This window comes from Carex rostrata, chromosome 13 (assembly GCF_964058835.1).
Source record: "Carex rostrata chromosome 13, lpCarRost1.2, whole genome shotgun sequence".
In the NCBI taxonomy this organism is placed as follows: Eukaryota; Viridiplantae; Streptophyta; class Magnoliopsida; order Poales; family Cyperaceae; genus Carex; species Carex rostrata.
The window spans coordinates 5150302-5166892 of record NC_135930.1 but is presented as its reverse complement, the minus strand read 5'-3'; the positions used below and the strand labels follow the sequence as shown (position 1 = coordinate 5166892).

Sequence of the window (16591 nt, the reverse complement as noted above, 5' to 3'; positions counted from 1 at the left end):
TAATTAAATTTCTAATGAAATAAGAAACTTAAAATTTTAAAATATTAATATTTTGATTTTCTCTAACATCTAATATAATTGTGTGTTGGCAATTTAATTTTCTCCATATGAATTCAAATAATTTTGACTTATTTATGGAGTCTTTTCTCCAACATTTAATATTATTATGTCTTGCCAATTTGATTTTCTTCATATTAATTCAAAAAATATCGGCTTATTTATAGTTTTGATGGATGCGATGCATATCTTATCCATGAGCATCACATATTTCCATGAAATAATCATGAAAAACTTATTTCAAGATACTTGAAATCTTCATTATATAATTATATTTGAAACAACATTTGTGCCGGTACTCATCTGAAGTTGGTGAACATGATTACAACGTCTAGCAATCAGTTCTACATAATATTACATTGCTTATTTTTCTGTACAAACATTAACAAAAAATAATAACAACTGTTTGCAACCGATTGAAATTTATAAGGAACTAATAAGTAATCTTCAAAGCAAAAATGCAAATTCTGCCTACTTCAAAAACAAGAATGCAAATTCAACAACAGCCGCAAAGCAAAATCGTTCTTGAGCTTGAAGCCCGGTATTATTAGTTAAGAGGTCGGAAGGCCTCTGGTTTTCTTTTGTGTAGCTGGGACAAGTTTTGTGATATTCCTTTGAAGCCCATTTTATTAGTTAACAGTGAAATTCAACAACAGCAGCAAAGCAAAGCTTGAAGTTTAATTATATTTCTGAACAGCATATTATTTTTTTATCTGAAGAAAAAATTGTGATCACCCAGCATTTTTCTTGCTGCACTGTCACAATTTAAGTCGACCTAACATATTGAACAATTTATTATATATCAATAAATGTCAATCATCTTTTCCATGTGGATCACCGCTCATATTTCCATACTAAACGATATGTTCATACGTTCGTGAACTGTTTAATTTTTAATATTTTTTTAAGGTATTAGATAAAGATATAGGATTTCTATCCGAATTTCAAATATATTACCTCTCACACGGAAAATAATATTTTACTAATAAATCATAAAATTTATAATATTCATTTTGTCACGTGAAAGAATGCAAATTAAATGACAAGCAATACAACAACAATAGCAGCAACAATAAAAAATAATAATAATGATAATATAATTATAATAACTATTACTATTATAACAACAACAACAACAACAAATTAATAATATTCTTTATTAAAAAATTATTCATTTCGTCCAAGCAACGCAAGGCTCACATATTGAGGTTAATTTTAAGTGAATTCTTACAGAGTTTAATTTTTGCCTACACATAGCTTTACCTATCCTGTACCAATAAATTTAAGCCTTTGTATTGCCTGAGACAGCAAATGAACAAATAAACCTTTCCATATGAAAATCATGGATAAATAGAATCAAGGAAGGTGGATGAGAACAAAATGAATTAGAATAGTTTAACAATTTCACTTGCAAATGAACCTTTGTGACACCAGGCAAAAACAAATTAACTAGTCGATCTGGAACACTGAATCTTTAGCATAGCATGTTCTTTCTGAATCAAAATGACAATTTAAAGAAAGAATCAATTTTAGCTTCTTAAACAACCTTCTTCTCAACTCTTATACAGCTCCCAATTGCAATGCGGCACTTTCTGACTGAAATACCTCCCAACGACCTTCTCATCCAACACAGCAATGGCATCGGTCGATTTGATGCAACGTGGGGTTTTGTACTGGTTGACAGAAGAGCCTCTCGACAAACATAAATCCATCAGAGCATCAAATGCCCCATTACCAACCACACGTATTTCCAAAGGCCCAATCCATGTGCCTTGACTCCTATAGCGCCGATATACCGTGTTCAAACAACTCTCGACTACAGCACAACATTCCTCCAGAACTTTACGATCGAGAAGGACCGCGAGTTCTTTGGAAGTACCAGTCATGGTGGCAGGGATGAGTTCCCAAAAGAGGACATAGTGGCCGGGGTGGGAGGAAATGTCAGCAAAAGAGGTGTAGTCAGAAAGAAGGATAGAGAGTTGCGAGAGGAGAGGTTTTGCAGCAGAGATGGCTTTGAGGAGGTCCTCTTCAGTGGTCTTGTCCATATCAATGCTCAGCACGACATCGCGACGTCGGACAAATTTGAATTGTGGTGCAGCATTGTAGAACCCTGTCACCTGGAGGATGTCACCAACTCGGTACCGGTACAAACCTGAATATGGCCAAAAACATGACTCTTGTTAGTAGATGTTTCTCACTCGTTAATTTATAATTAACAAGCATTGTCAATAACTCAATATGTCATTGAAGGTATATATAAAAATTTGTTTTTGTAAAAGGAAATAAATAGATTATTTGTACTCTCTTTTATTTTTATAATACTAGGTTATTTACTTTTAAAAAATAACGCTAATTGTACACTTGTACTACCTATATCTCACAATTTTAATAATATTGAATTATTGATATTCCATCTCTTTCTTAAATTGGATCTACTATTATAAATTAGGAAAAAGTTTTTGTGTTCTGGTAACTCTCCAACCAAGAAAAAATATTATTTAGTAGCATGGGATGACTGTCTTAGCAAAGTTCAAGGGGGCTTAGGGGTCTTGAATTTAGATAGAATGAACAAATCACTTTTAAATAAAAGTGGATTAGATTTAAAGATCTAATGTAACATGTTAGTGGAAACTCATTTTGATTAGTAAATATGGACATAAGGGTTTGTCAGCCCCTAGATGCTTCTCTTTCTGGTTAAGCATCATTAAGGATGTTGATATGTTTAATCTAGGTATAAAAAGGATCCTTGGTAATGGTTTAGATAGGGGTGTACAACGGGCGGGTCGATGATATATTATTAAAATTTGAATCCAACCCGATTAAACCGGGTTAAAAAATTCTTTACTTGACCCACCCATAACCCAATCCAATTCATCTATTTTTTTTATATACGGGTTATTACGGATTATGCGGGTTAGATGGGTTATAATTTTGATCGAAAATCTATTATATATATTTTTACTATTTTTATTAAAACTAGGTACAAATAAAATTGACAAACATAAATAAAATCGAAATAATTTAGCATATAACATCTATAACAAAAAAAACATATCTAGAATGTAACATCCTAAAAAAAAAGGCAGCAACATATAACAATCCCATATAAAATCCATGAAATAAAAAAACATAACAATTCAAATTCAAATTAAACTTAAAACTCTTAAATATCCTCAGATTGGGTAGAAATAAAGAGTGCTTTAAACGTGAGGGGAGGAGTAAATAGCAAGAGAAGTTCTGTAAAAATGTAGAAACGTAGATTTGAGGCCGGATTCGGATATAAACGGATTATTAAGAGCAAACCCATGACCCGACCTAGTAACATCTCAACTCGATAAAATACGAATCGGGTCGGACGAGTCAGACGGGTTGAGTGGGTCGACAGTATTTTTGTACACCCCTAGATTTAGATACCAATTTCTAGTTGGATAGATGGGATGGGAAGTGTGCCCTTTATTGTTTTCTCTAATCTATTCCAAATATTAGTTTTAATCTCTATTTATGTGCATGATACTTTTATCAATGAGTCACTACACCTTGACTTTAATAGACAATTAAATGGTATATACAAGTCAATGGGCCACTATACCTTGACTTTAAATAGTAAAAAAATTCCAAAAAATATAAAATTTGGTTTCTAAGTATATTTTCATATGATAATGGTGTTGAGCGGTTCGGATCAACTATTTAGACTTTAAAAACGGAGATGTGAATCCAATGCACGAAACGATCCACGCATTACCAAGTACCATAGCCTCACTCTTACCTCTTTATGGTCATGGATTACCAATCATACTAGATTTTACTATAACTGTGAAACTATTGATGATCTCTGGTTTTTTGATTCATGTATACCATTAAAAGACTCCTCATTATTAGTCGAGCTAATTAGAGTTGCCACCTTATGGGTAGTTTGGTTAGAACGAAACAAAGTTTGTTTCAATTAGGTAACCCCTAAATCAGTCCATATGTTAGCATCAACCATTATAGCCTTAACCTCAATTTGGTGCAAATTAAGACAAGATGATTCTTACTTTAAATTAACAATTGTTTTACCTTTTGATACTACTACCTTGCATTAGGAAGGCAGTCTGATCATCCTCTCCGACTCAGATACCCTGGAAAGGGAATATGTGTATTTTTCTCCTATTTTGTTAGAATTTGTACATTATAGTACCTCCATTTTGTATAAACTTTTTTTTTAGTTTCCTAATAAAACTGGTGGGATTACCCCACTTTTTGTCAAAAAAAAACAAAAATATCTCTTACTTTTTATTGGTGTAAAGTTAAGTATGATAATTCTTTTTTAAAATTAACTTTAATTTAGTCTTTTGATGCATGTTACCCCTTTGAACCAGGCAGGCAGTATCATAGAGGTCTCCGATCGATACCGATGCCGAGGAAAGGGGAATCGGACCCTAGACTTAGATTAGAAGGATCTCAACTAGTGGAGTACTTGGCTGACCTTGTTGACAGTCAGGCCATTGACAGGGCAGCTGGTTAATTTATTCCCTCCTGTTTCTGAATCCTCTTCAGCCTCCTCTAGTGATGATAGTAGCTATGTTGCCAGTAATTTACTCCTTATATATACTCTGATTCTCTGGCAGTCTTTTTGTATCTATTCGGCTAGTTTATCTTTTGTAATATAAGAGCTATGGTCCTCTGATTCCATTACTTAGTTGTGTGCTGGTACTTTCTTAAGTACCGAATTTTGTAAAAACACTATTAGTTTCTAATGAAACTGGTGGGTTCAACCCATTTTTCTCAAAAAAAAAAAAAAAAAAATGGTAAGAGACAAAAATAGAGAGCTTGTCAACCACAAACAAAATGATGTTGAACTAACCTGTGAAAGTAGTCACTATTAGCTCGTAGTAACACCCCAAATCCACATCCACCAATGGGACCACCTCCTCCACTGGAGCATCGGCAATAATATTGCCATCTTTGCCCCTGGCACCATCTTCTTCATCCTTTACCCTTATAAATTCATAGTAACACATATTAGGCAATAGCGTGTACGCTACGTCACACGGCTTGTCCAATGGCCTCAAATTGATCCCAAAAGAACACTCCGATGATGCGTATCTAGGCGAAACAAGAGGTAAACCACCGCCGTAGAACTCTAGGAGTGGTACATATTGCATCATTGATCCCGTTACGATCACTTCGATGAACTTGGTCTTGGGCCATAACCTCTTGATCATTCCTTCCCATGGATGTTTCTTGCACTCAGACTCTATCACATCTGCCAGCTCTGCATCTGGTCCCGTCATGATTTTCCCTAGTACCTGATATATGTTTGAATGCAAAAATTAATAGTTAATTGGGCTAGCTAATAACTAATTAACTAGATTATTTTATTAGATCTTCATCAACTTAAAAGGCTGCTATAAAATTAACATTCAAAATTACCGCTTCTCTACAGCTTGTGTCAGTAACCCAACGGCTAACATCACCGGTTCTAATATCAAGACATAGCTCTTGCCAGTGTTCTTCTAAGAACTTCATGGCACGAAGGAAAGCTGATGCAAAGATGGCACCAACACGGAGGACTTCATCCCGTTGTATCAGACCGCAGAGAAGATGAGTGTACATACCCTGACGGTTGTCAGTGCAGATAATGGCTGCATAAGGGCTTGTATACATGTTGCAGAAGTTGGAGTAGCGCTCACGAAATTGCCGTCTTTTATACATGCTAGTGAGGACGGGTCTACAAGGGAGGCCAGATGGGGTGGTGAACTCTGGCATAATGAAGAAAAGATCCATGCCTTTTCCTTCTTCTAATCCTTTCACCGATCTGCATCAAATCAATTAATATAGCTCATGAGTTGCTTGCAATCAATTTGGTTTTTCTTTATGATCAATATTAATGGAAATAAATGACTTTTATTTTCTGAGTAGCCCATTCTTATATTTCAAAATTTCGAAAGCTTAGAGGGTTGTACAAATATTAGACAAACCGTAATATACGAGTATATGACAAATTAATGTATCTATATATATATGTGTGACTCGATCGGTAACTCACTTGTTGATTACCGAATTTAAAATATTGTTCATAAATATATGTCTATCCATATCTTCCTCAGTTGATGGCATCAGCTTATTCTGCCCTCCAGATGTACCAGAACTGCAAAAAGAAGCAATAATAAAATATTGTTATAACAAAAGTGATATATGTTTTCAATTAAGAACAACAAAAGAGACATCAGGACTAGGGGGTGTCAATGACATCCGTTTACCAGTTTATCCTACCTGTATCGTATTTGATAAGACGGATATGGGTAAGATTTTTTTTTCGTTAACTTATTGGGTATGGGTATGGGTAAGGATTTTGTTTTCGTTAGATAAACGGGTATGGCTACGGGTAAATGTTATTTCGTACCCGTTGGGTAACGGATAATTATATAAAATAAATTATATCATAAGAAGAATATTATGCTAAACATTTTACTTTTTTATTTGAATATTTTATTATTTAGTTAAGGAATTAAATTTGTTAGAAGAGATATTTGTAATTTTAATTTTTTTTTTGCATAATAAAATTCTATTACTTAGAATTAATTGTATATTTATATTTTAATTTTATATTAGTAATTGTGATTGCATATGTATGACATAATAAGTTTTGATGGTTTATTTGTAAAAATAATAAAACCATTATATTTGTATTATTCGTTATTTGCCCACTGCTGTTTCGTTATCTGTTAATCTTAACGGATATGGGTAGGGTAGGGTAAGACAAATTCTTAACAGGTATGGATAGAATATGGATGAGATCAATTGTTAATGGGTATGGGTATGAAAATGACTCCACCCTATCCGTATCGTACCCATTGGCATCCCTAATCAGGACGTGGATATGCAATTCTCCAGCTCAAAAAAGTGCTCTTTTAATAAATAAAAATCATACAAAAATGAACATCAATGAAAAGAAAATGCAAAGAGAGAACAATTAATAGATTCTACTTTGAATATATACCTTCTAAAAAGCTCTACAATTGGCTTTCCAGAGATAATATTAAAAATCATACAAAAATGAACATCAATGAAAAGAAAATGCAAAGAGAGAACAATTAATAGATTCTACTTTGAATATATACCAAGTTGTCACTCCAGAATAAAAACTTTTGGTTGAGAGAAATTAGGATGAATTCAATGGTATAGTTTGAATATCCGGAGAACTGTACCTAGTTGAATGCTAGCTGTAAAATAATGACAACCTGAAATCGCATTACTAGTAGTTTTTTTGAGCCCTTCTCTTTGAGCCCTTCTCCCTTCTCTTTGAGCCCTTCTCCACTCACTACACACCACTCACTACACCACACCACCGCTGCCACATTCTCTCCCTCCACCTTTCTTACTCCATTTTTATCTCACCTTTCTCCTCTCGCTAGCCATTGACCACCACTGCCTTATCCCTGACAGTTCCTGATTTGGGGGTTCTTTCATGCCCCAAAATGGAGCTCGAATTTCCAAACCCAAATCAACTATTAACTCAGTATTGTTTCCTCACACCGATGGATGGCCATGAAAGGATATTGCAGGATTTGAACTCGCCAGTACTCCTATACTCAATTGCTCCCATTCCCCAGCTGAACAAAGCCCAGATTAGTCGATTGCTGGTTGAAAGATATGGTGGTTCTCTGAATTGCTGGCAGTATCGGACTAGTTCCCAGGGGCTTCCTGATTTACCTACCCTCTTGGCTATACAATGATGAATTCTACCTCGACTCATCCTTTTGGGAAAGGCAAAAGTTCTTACCGCAGCCATGGCAAGCCCTAAACGGGTCTGAACCCCTACCCGAGATGCACAGAGTCCACCTCACTATCTTAGATTTCCCAATCGATTTCTGGCATCCCTTTTATTTCAGAGAAGCTATGGCCTCTATGGGAATAGTAAGGGGAGTCCAAAGGGAGTGTCTGAATGGTGAAGATTCAACGGCGGTCAGACTATGGTTAGACACACCGGACCCCCAACTAATCCCATTTCAGCTAATAGTCGGGCATGATGGTAGGTGGACGACTTGCCAAATCCTCCTAGATGGACGACTGGACACCAACCCTGGCTATCCCCCACCCCCTCCTCCTCATTCACCGGAATCAGATGATGCTGATGGTCCATTACCACCTCATGACCAGGATCAGTTTGGACCTGGTTACATCCCTCCTTGGAGGAGACGAGTGCTCTGGATCAATTTTCCAATGAAGGATTCAAGCCGCAGAGGCGCTCCGGCGGCCTGTAGCTGGGGGCTAAGGTTTGGGCTCATGTTGACCTATGTTGCACCGAGTTCAACAGCCAAGGTGGATGCAAAACCAACGGTCAGAGGGACCAGTCAATTGACAAGGTCTGTTAAGAAGCAGCACTACATGACACCAAGGGGATATGCCAACAAACTCTTTTATTCCCATACTACCCCTCACCTACGAAGTGTCTACACGTGTCCCTTCTCCAACAGAGGTAACCTGCGACACAGAGTGGTAAAATATCCCTCCCCCAATTCACAAAGAAAAGACAAATCCCAAGGAAACTGCCTTCCCATACCCCACAACCCTCCCCCCCACATAACAACAAATTAGAGGTACCTCTGGAAACCTTCCACTCTGCTTGAAGGCCCCAGCACCATACAGGCCAAAACAAAACTGCTGATTAATCCACACGCCCTCTCCACTCTAGGGCACATCCATACATTCTTTCCTTCATCCAAACAGAACTATTCCTCTATACTCTCTACTGTTCTCTCTCTTCTCTTTAGGCTTCTATCAATCCTCTCTATACTCTTGGTCCCTCTAATGGCGAGCATCACTGAGGAAGATGAAGCCCTCATTCAGAGGTTCATCGGCTTACATACCAGAGAAAGCTCGGGCCCTGTTCTAAAAATGCCCAGTGGAGCAACCTCAAGCACCGATTGGTCTAGGTGCCTTCTCTCTCGTGTCATTTCGAACAGAACTGCTATCGAATCCCAATTCCAACAGGCGATGATGAAAGCTTGGGATGCCGATCCCAACACCTATTTCAAGTCAGTAGCGAAAAACACCTTCCTCCTTGAGTTTGCAGACCTACTTGATCTCCAAACAGCACTAAATGGTGGGCCATGGACTTTTAAAGGCGATTTGGTTGCTTTTAAATTAGTGAAATCGCACGAGGAGTTGAATCCTAGCGAAATCAAAGAGCCTTCACTGTGGGTGCAACTGTTCCATGTTCCTCTTAATGCTTTCTCAGAGGAGGGCCTGATTCTGTTGGGTAAGGAGGTAGGAGTGCCTATGTCAAGGCCAGTAGAGGGGTATGTTGGTGGGAAAAGGTTCTATAAAATCAAGGTAACAATTAATCTGGAAGAGCCGCTGATGGACAAGGTTCGTGTTACCCACCCTGTGCTAGGAGATCTGACAATGTATTGTGTCTATGAGAAGGTTAGCCGCATCTGTATTTTCTGTGGGCTATTGGGGCATGACTTGGGGACGTGTGCTGATCATTCCAGGCTTGCTACTCTAATGCAAAAACCTGACCAGGCAGCTCGATTTCTGGGCCAGCAGCTTCTAAAACCAACTCGTGGGCCTTGGATCACAGATGTCACCTTAATTCCTAGGGCCCAATTACCAGCTTTCAAACCCAATCTCAAAAGGCATTTTCACCAAACCTCTCCTACCGGGCCATCACTTCAGACACACCAGGGCCTACCATCAGCCGAACTATCCGAGAATTTAAACTGCCTTGTCACTGTTTTAGAGAGGGAAACAGTGCCAGTCTCTTCTTCATCCTCTCAACTCCAACCCAAAAAGCCAAGGTCAGCGGGGCATGTTCCGCTGCCAACGAATTTATGAGTATCTTCTCTTGGAACTGTCGAGGCAGCGGAGGCTCAACAGTTCCAACTCTCAATCACTACCTCCAATGCACGGACGCTAAATTTGCCTTTATTTCCGAAACTAGATGTAATCTCCAAAAGGCGGCTCAACGTATAAACCTCTTATCTCTCAAGAATTCGATTGTGGTCTCCTCAAATGGTAAGTCTGGTGGATTGTGGCTGATTTGGGATGATGATCAGTCAGTCACTTTAATCCAAAGAAGTATGAATTTGATAGCAGGAAGGGTGAAAGGGAAAGGGCCAAACTCTGATTGGGTGTTGGTCTGCATATATGGGGATCCAAAGAGAGCTCTGAACCCAGCTATTTGGGATCAGATTGATGCCCTAATGAAGGAAGAGGAATTGCCAATTTTGGTCATAGGGGACTTTAACGCTATAGCTTCAATGGAAGAGAAATGGGGGGGATCAGATGTATTCAAATCAGGCAACATGGCCTTCAGAAACTGGGTCAATGAATCGGGTCTGATTGACTTGGGTCACAAGGGCCCGGCATACACTTGGTCAAACAAGAAAGCTGGCCATAGGAATGTCAGTGAAAGATTAGACCGCGCGATGGGTAATCTCGAATGGACTATGCAATATCCGAATTCATCGGTTTACCACATCCCAAGGTTTAACAGTGATCATCTCCCTATCCTTCTAAGGCCTCAACCAATTAAGAAAATGACAAAAGCCCCCTTTCGATGTGAAAATTGGTGGTCTCTTAGACCTGATTTTAAATCAGTTTGCGAGAAGGTGGTTAAGGCTCCCATAACATCCTGGACTGATATGCAAAGGCAATTCAAGTCAGAGGCTCAAGCATGGGTCAAAAAGAACAAGTCCCCAAGTCAGATGCTAAAAGAAGTGGAGAAGGAAATGTCAAGGCTAAATGCAACTCAACCTGATCAAGTAGATAGAGAGGAGGAATCCCGACTAAATGAGGAGCATGAAAGGGTTTTACTGATGAGGGAGATGTTCTGGCACCAACGATCAAGAATCAAATGGGCGGTTTTTGGAGATCGTAACTCCGCCTTTTTTCATGCCTCAACTGTGACTAGGCGAAGAAGGAATGCTATCGGGTCTATTTGGGTTCCAGGATCAGGTTGGGTTACTGAAGAAAGGGAGATTAGAAGGGTGTTTCTAGCGCATTTCAGAGGGATTTACACAAGGGGAGTCAGGGCCGACACTAACCTGATGTATAGCCCAACACTGTTAGGCAATTTTCCAAAAATTCCAGACTTTATTGGGCCGAGTCTAGACTCAATTCCATCTGACCAGGAGATACAAATGGCCCTAATGGCGCTAGGGCCGCACAAGGCAGCTGGGCCTGATGGGTTCAATGCATACCTTCTGCAACAGCAATGGGACCTTTTTGGGCCACTGGTTATTTCAGAGGTCCGAAATTTCTTTATAACAGGGATCATGCAATCTGAAATTGCTAAGTCCAATTTGATTCTTATTCCTAAAGTCAAAGATCCTTCCCAGGTGGGGGATTATCGCCCAATCTCCGTGTGCAATGTTATATACAAGGTCATCTCAAGGATTCTCACCAACAGACTCAAACCATACATAGCAGGCTGCATCTCCTCTTCTCAATTAGCTTTTGTTCCGGGTCGCGAAATTTCAGAAAACGTGATTCTCTTGAGAGAGGTCTTACACTCATTTAAATCTCCTTCCCATGTCAACTCTGACTTTTGCTTGAAAGTGGATTTATCGAAGGCTTTCGACCGCATGGATTGGGACTTTCTTGATTCAATTATCCCGCTATATGGCATTCCAAACCAAATGAGAAAATGGATTATGGCTTGTGTGAGATCTTCTGAATTTTCTATTGTTCTAAATGGGGGAGGAAGTGGGGGGTCGTTCAAACCTAGCTGTGGCCTCCGTCAAGGGTGCTCTTTATCTCCGTACTTGTTCATAATGGGTATGGATCTATTATCACGCAGCTTAGCGGAATTGGTCAAGACCAGCTCTATCCAGGGAGTCAAGATGGCTCCTTCTTGCTCTCCGATTACCGATATTCTTTATGCATATGATCTTCTTTTACTGGGCAGAGCCACTCCTCACGAAGCTGTACTCTTTAAACAAGCTTTGGAAGCCTTCTCGGCCGTTTCAGGTCAGCAAATTGGACCCGCTAAGAGCTCAATCTGGTTCAGCCAATTAACGGGAACGGCTGATCGTATTGAAATTGCAGACATCTTTGGGGTTAACCAAGAAATTGTGTCTTTATCCTATTTGGGGGCTCCAATTACTACAACAGCCCAATCCTTTGATTTTCTAGTGGAATGGGTCTCATCCAGGCTCAATTCTTGGAAGAGCAAAATTCTGACACAAGCAGGAAGAATTGTCCTCATCAAGTCAGTTCTTCAAGCTATCCCGATCTATTTCATGGCAACTACTCTCATCCCGACAAAAATTATCAACAAACTGAATGCTCTAGTGAGGAAGTTCTTTTGGGGCAAAGTGGATAAACAGAGGTATATGGCCTTACTGGCATGGGATAAAATTATTGCCCCAATCAACATGGGGGGAATTGGATTGAGAGACCTTCATCAAATGAACAAGGTCATGTTAATGAAGATGCTCTTTAGAATTGCGGCTGGGTCAGAAGCTTTATGGGCCCAACAATTGAGAGCCAAGTACCTCCCGCGTAGTGAGCTCTGGTTGAGTAAAAGAAGGTCTAGATGCACTATTTTCTGGAGGGGCATTCTTTCTCTAAGGGACAATCTCCAAACCATGGTTTCCTGGGATCTAGGGGATGGGTCTCGTTGCACCATATTTGCTCAGCCTTGGTTCCCTCAAGCACTGAATCATGAACCGCAATCTCAAGAAGACAGGATCTCTACAGTGAACCAACTGGTGGATGAGGAATCAGGAAACTGGAGTATCAATTTGATAGCGGGTCGGTTTGGGTATGCGGCAGCCATGTGGATTGTTTCTAATCTCAGACCACCGGCTGCAGGAAGAGGCGCTGACAGACTTATTTTTGCACTCTCTAACAATGGGTCTTTCTCTGTTAGGAAAGCCTATGCAGCTTTGATGTCGCAACAACCACCTGTAGCAACCCGAAATCAAGGAATAAATGAACAACAGGCATCTGCGATGTGGAAGAGAATATGGCATGAAGGGGACATGCCTCCGAGACTAAGAGTATTTGTCTGGAAATTGGCACATGGGGCCCTTCCGTTGGGGAAGACAATGGCGTCCAGGCTCAACAGAGGGGATCCTATTTGTTTGATGTGCGGTCAAACAGAGGAGGATGAGCTCCATCTGGCTTTTCTATGCCCCTTCTCAAGATCATGTTGGTTAGCCGGTAACTTGGCAATCAGGACGGGGGGGTTTAACACCTCGATGCAGAGAATTCTGGTTCATCTCATGGATTCGATCCCAATTGACCTATGGCAGGAGGTGTGCATGGCTTTATGGGCAATCTGGCGCTCTAGGAATGACATGGCCTTCCAAGGAAAAATACCATCCTTCGCACAATTCAAATCATATGTTTCTCAAATCGAAGTGGAAAACTCCATTTCTCTAGCAAAGCAGCCCACAACCAGGCTCTCGGCAAGCAACCAGGTAACAAATCAGGTTCATGCTCATCATTTGATTACTTGTCGGGTTGATGGATCTTGGGCATTTGGCTGGGTGGGAGGGATTGGTTTCTTTTTTAAAAAGGGCTCAATATTGATGGTGTACAAAGCAGAACGAGTGTTAGCTTGCTGTGCTTTCCAAGCTGAGGCGATTGCTCTCCAGCAAGGAATTGATTTTGCAAACATACCAGAGTGCTCTTTTATCACTGACAATTCTACCCTAGCAGCTCTCTGCACAGACCTCAACCCACCTATTGAAGTTGATTGGAGGGCGCATAAGGAAACCTTAGATGTTTGGAAAAAGTTGAGGAGTAATAGAGGATTTACTTGCACGTATGAAAGTAGAGCAAACAATTCCCTAGCCGACAGTCTTGCCAAGAGAGGAAGGATAAAAGGTGATTCCATACTGGGTCACACTTTTCCTATGTTCCCTGCGGAGCCAGGAATACCAGTACCTCATGAGTGGTGAATAGGGTTTATAGAGGTTTTGCTTTAGTTTTGTTTTTGGATGCTCTACTAAAAAGGAATTTGTATTCCTATCTGGAAAGAGTAGGTTGGTTTTAGTTGGTGATTTTTACTGTTATTGAAACTCTATGTGAATGTAACCGGTTTTTGTTGGAATGAGAAGCCTAAGGGCATGAATTAAACAAAAAAAAAAAAAAAAAAACTTTGAATATATACCTTCTAAAAAGCTCTACAATTGGCTTTCCAGAGATAATATTAGAATTCTCTCCATTTGCTATTCTCTCTATGTAAGGCTTCACCTTGTCGTAGTCTACTATTGGCACTTGCTTCCTGAACAAGTCTTTATCTCTCTCTCCTTTCATAAAACCATGCAAATATTCAGTTTCTGAATTTCTATTTAGTATCTCATCCAAAACCATCTCTTGGATTAGGCTGGCATTTTTTGTTAATTGTTCGACAAGTTGAATGCCCAGAAGATGGTCGTATGGGTCGTAACTTGGTATCATAGATGAGCTTGTGAACATATAATCTAATGTAGAAGAGGGGTTTTTCATTGTTTCAACTTTATAGAGCATAAGGTGGGCAATAGAGAGGAAGTTCTATTATAGGCACAATGTCTCAGAGTGTCCTTTATATGTGTCTAAAAGCACCCGGATAACAGCATTGTTTCAACTGTCGGAAACATAATTGATGTCTTATTTTATTCCCGAAAATTGTACGTGGCATAGTTTGATATAAAAAAAATGTGGCTTTTTTGACGACTTGACACTAAATATGTCCAAAAATTAAAAAAAATTGTAGGTCGTACGGCTTGACCTAAGCATATAGCATCATATGTTTATATATGTAGCGTTGTTATTTTCATCATTATTTGTTTTACTAAAGTTTAGAAATTTCAACTCCAATTTTTTAGGCTTCAGATGATGTTTTTTGGTCTAAAAATGTGTGGATGGTGCATGTTATAATAAGAAATTGAAGTTTCCTATCAAAAGATAAGCATGTCAAGTCTTAATTTTCATTAGTTAGATATATATTTTCAGTCTGCAAATTCTTTATTATTGATTATTAATTGTTATCAAACTTAATTTATTTGTTACTCTTTCAATTTTTTATTAATATTGTTTATTACAAAATTTTAAGCTAATGATAATGAATTAATTTACCACAAGAAAATCTGAAATACAATAATTTATTTCTTTATATTGTTAATTTTTTATGACGAAGATACATCTATATATATATAACGGTAGCGGTAAATTGAAACAACTTCAAAATCCTTGAGCCGAGGGTTGGCACGTAGCTAGGAAAACTCTGTAATGGCTACCGAGTGTTTGCAATATATTTAACAAAGTTTCTCATTACATTACTTACAACACAACACATCTAATAAAAAACAAATCGCAACACCCTGTGTGGGCACATCCCATCTAACTAACATCTACGGAGACAGTTGGATGAAACATGAAATAGAGTTAAAAATAGAGCTAAGTTTAAGATTGAAAATAGTAGCTAATTCAACAAAATGTTGAATTAGTAAAATAGTATAAAAATCTAAAAATAAATAAAACATAGTCTATATTTACTAATTTAAACACATCCAAACAGAAAATAATTAAGTCTAATTTATTATGATCAAAATCAATATTAAGTCTAATTTATTAAATATTGTAATTAATTTGTTGGGCATGTAGTCCAGAAAATTTAACTCCGGTCATTAATGTGGAGTGGGGTTGCATGCATATGTGATGCATGCCTTGCTATGATGTAAACAACAGTAATTAAAGACAAGGTTGCTAGATCTTGACCGAACAAGTGGTTGGTATATATTAAATATGTTTGTAACATATTTATTTAGTTAGCTAGATTTATAAATAGTCGTCAGTGAGTCTCTCCAAAAATTCATTAACTTTTGTGCTTGCAAGATTTATAGTGTCTGGCACAAATTAATGCTCATATTTTGAAAAGCCTCAGATCTGTTTAGGAGTTATTTCATCATTGGCTATTTAAAAAAAAAAAAAGAAATGTTCTGGTACCCGAGCCATCATACTCGAGCGCATCCCCAAATAGTTTAACAGAAAAAACTTTCAATGTTGTCTAACTTTCATTTTCAGTGTTAATATCAAAACATTTAAAGCTATGTTTATAACATTTTACAATACTACTCGCAAGCATGTAAACCTCTGTCTAAAAGCATTAAAATTTAAATCTGCATAGTTTTAACTCCTAACTACTTTTGTTTTCAAGCCAAAAACGGAAAGATTCATTTCACCCACTCTTTTTTATTTTTTCTCTGATTATTATAATTTATTTTCCTGATGATCCGTGATGAATTTTACGAATCTAAAAATACGAACGTTTTCTATTCGATTTTATCTTTCAAATAAGATCTATGAAGAAATATTTTTGAGTAATTTTAAAGTAAAACTCATGAGTACTTTAAATTTTTAAGTTTTTAAATCTCAGTCTACAACCATTAAAATTATCAAGGCTTTGTACATGATGTTTATATGTTTTGTAAATGCAGTGTTATTGTTGAGGTTTATATGCTTTGAAATGTTATTGTTGAGGTTTTAATTCTTTGTACATGAGGTTTATATACTTTATAAATGAGCTTTGTAAATGCAGTGTTATTGTTGAGGT

At 38.1% G+C, this 16591-nt stretch overlaps 2 protein-coding genes across 3 annotated transcripts; one reads left to right on the top strand and one right to left on the bottom strand.

Annotated features, from left to right (window-relative positions):
• Positions 1 to 1514: 1514 nt before the first annotated feature.
• Positions 1515 to 14569, bottom strand: LOC144564283 (indole-3-acetic acid-amido synthetase GH3.17-like). Of its 2 annotated transcripts, none has more exons than XM_078313870.1 (5): positions 14168 to 14569; positions 6086 to 6187; positions 5470 to 5854; positions 4901 to 5345; positions 1515 to 2209 (listed from the first exon to the last, which is right to left on the bottom strand). In XM_078313870.1, exons 1-5 carry the CDS (start codon positions 14524 to 14526, stop codon positions 1611 to 1613), a joined length of 1890 nt encoding a protein of 629 aa, XP_078169996.1. In that variant the 5' UTR covers positions 14527 to 14569; the 3' UTR covers positions 1515 to 1610. The 2 variants fall into 2 exon arrangements, with proteins under 2 accessions (XP_078169996.1, XP_078169997.1); XM_078313871.1 differs by lacking the exon at positions 14168 to 14569 and adding an exon at positions 7040 to 7074.
• On the top strand, positions 7939 to 13955 carry LOC144564364 (uncharacterized). The gene is made up of 3 exons (XM_078313970.1): positions 7939 to 8405; positions 8814 to 9842; positions 9986 to 13955. The coding sequence occupies exons 1-3, from the start codon at positions 7939 to 7941 to the stop codon at positions 13953 to 13955; spliced, it is 5466 nt and encodes a 1821-aa protein (XP_078170096.1).
• Positions 14570 to 16591: the final 2022 nt, after the last annotated feature.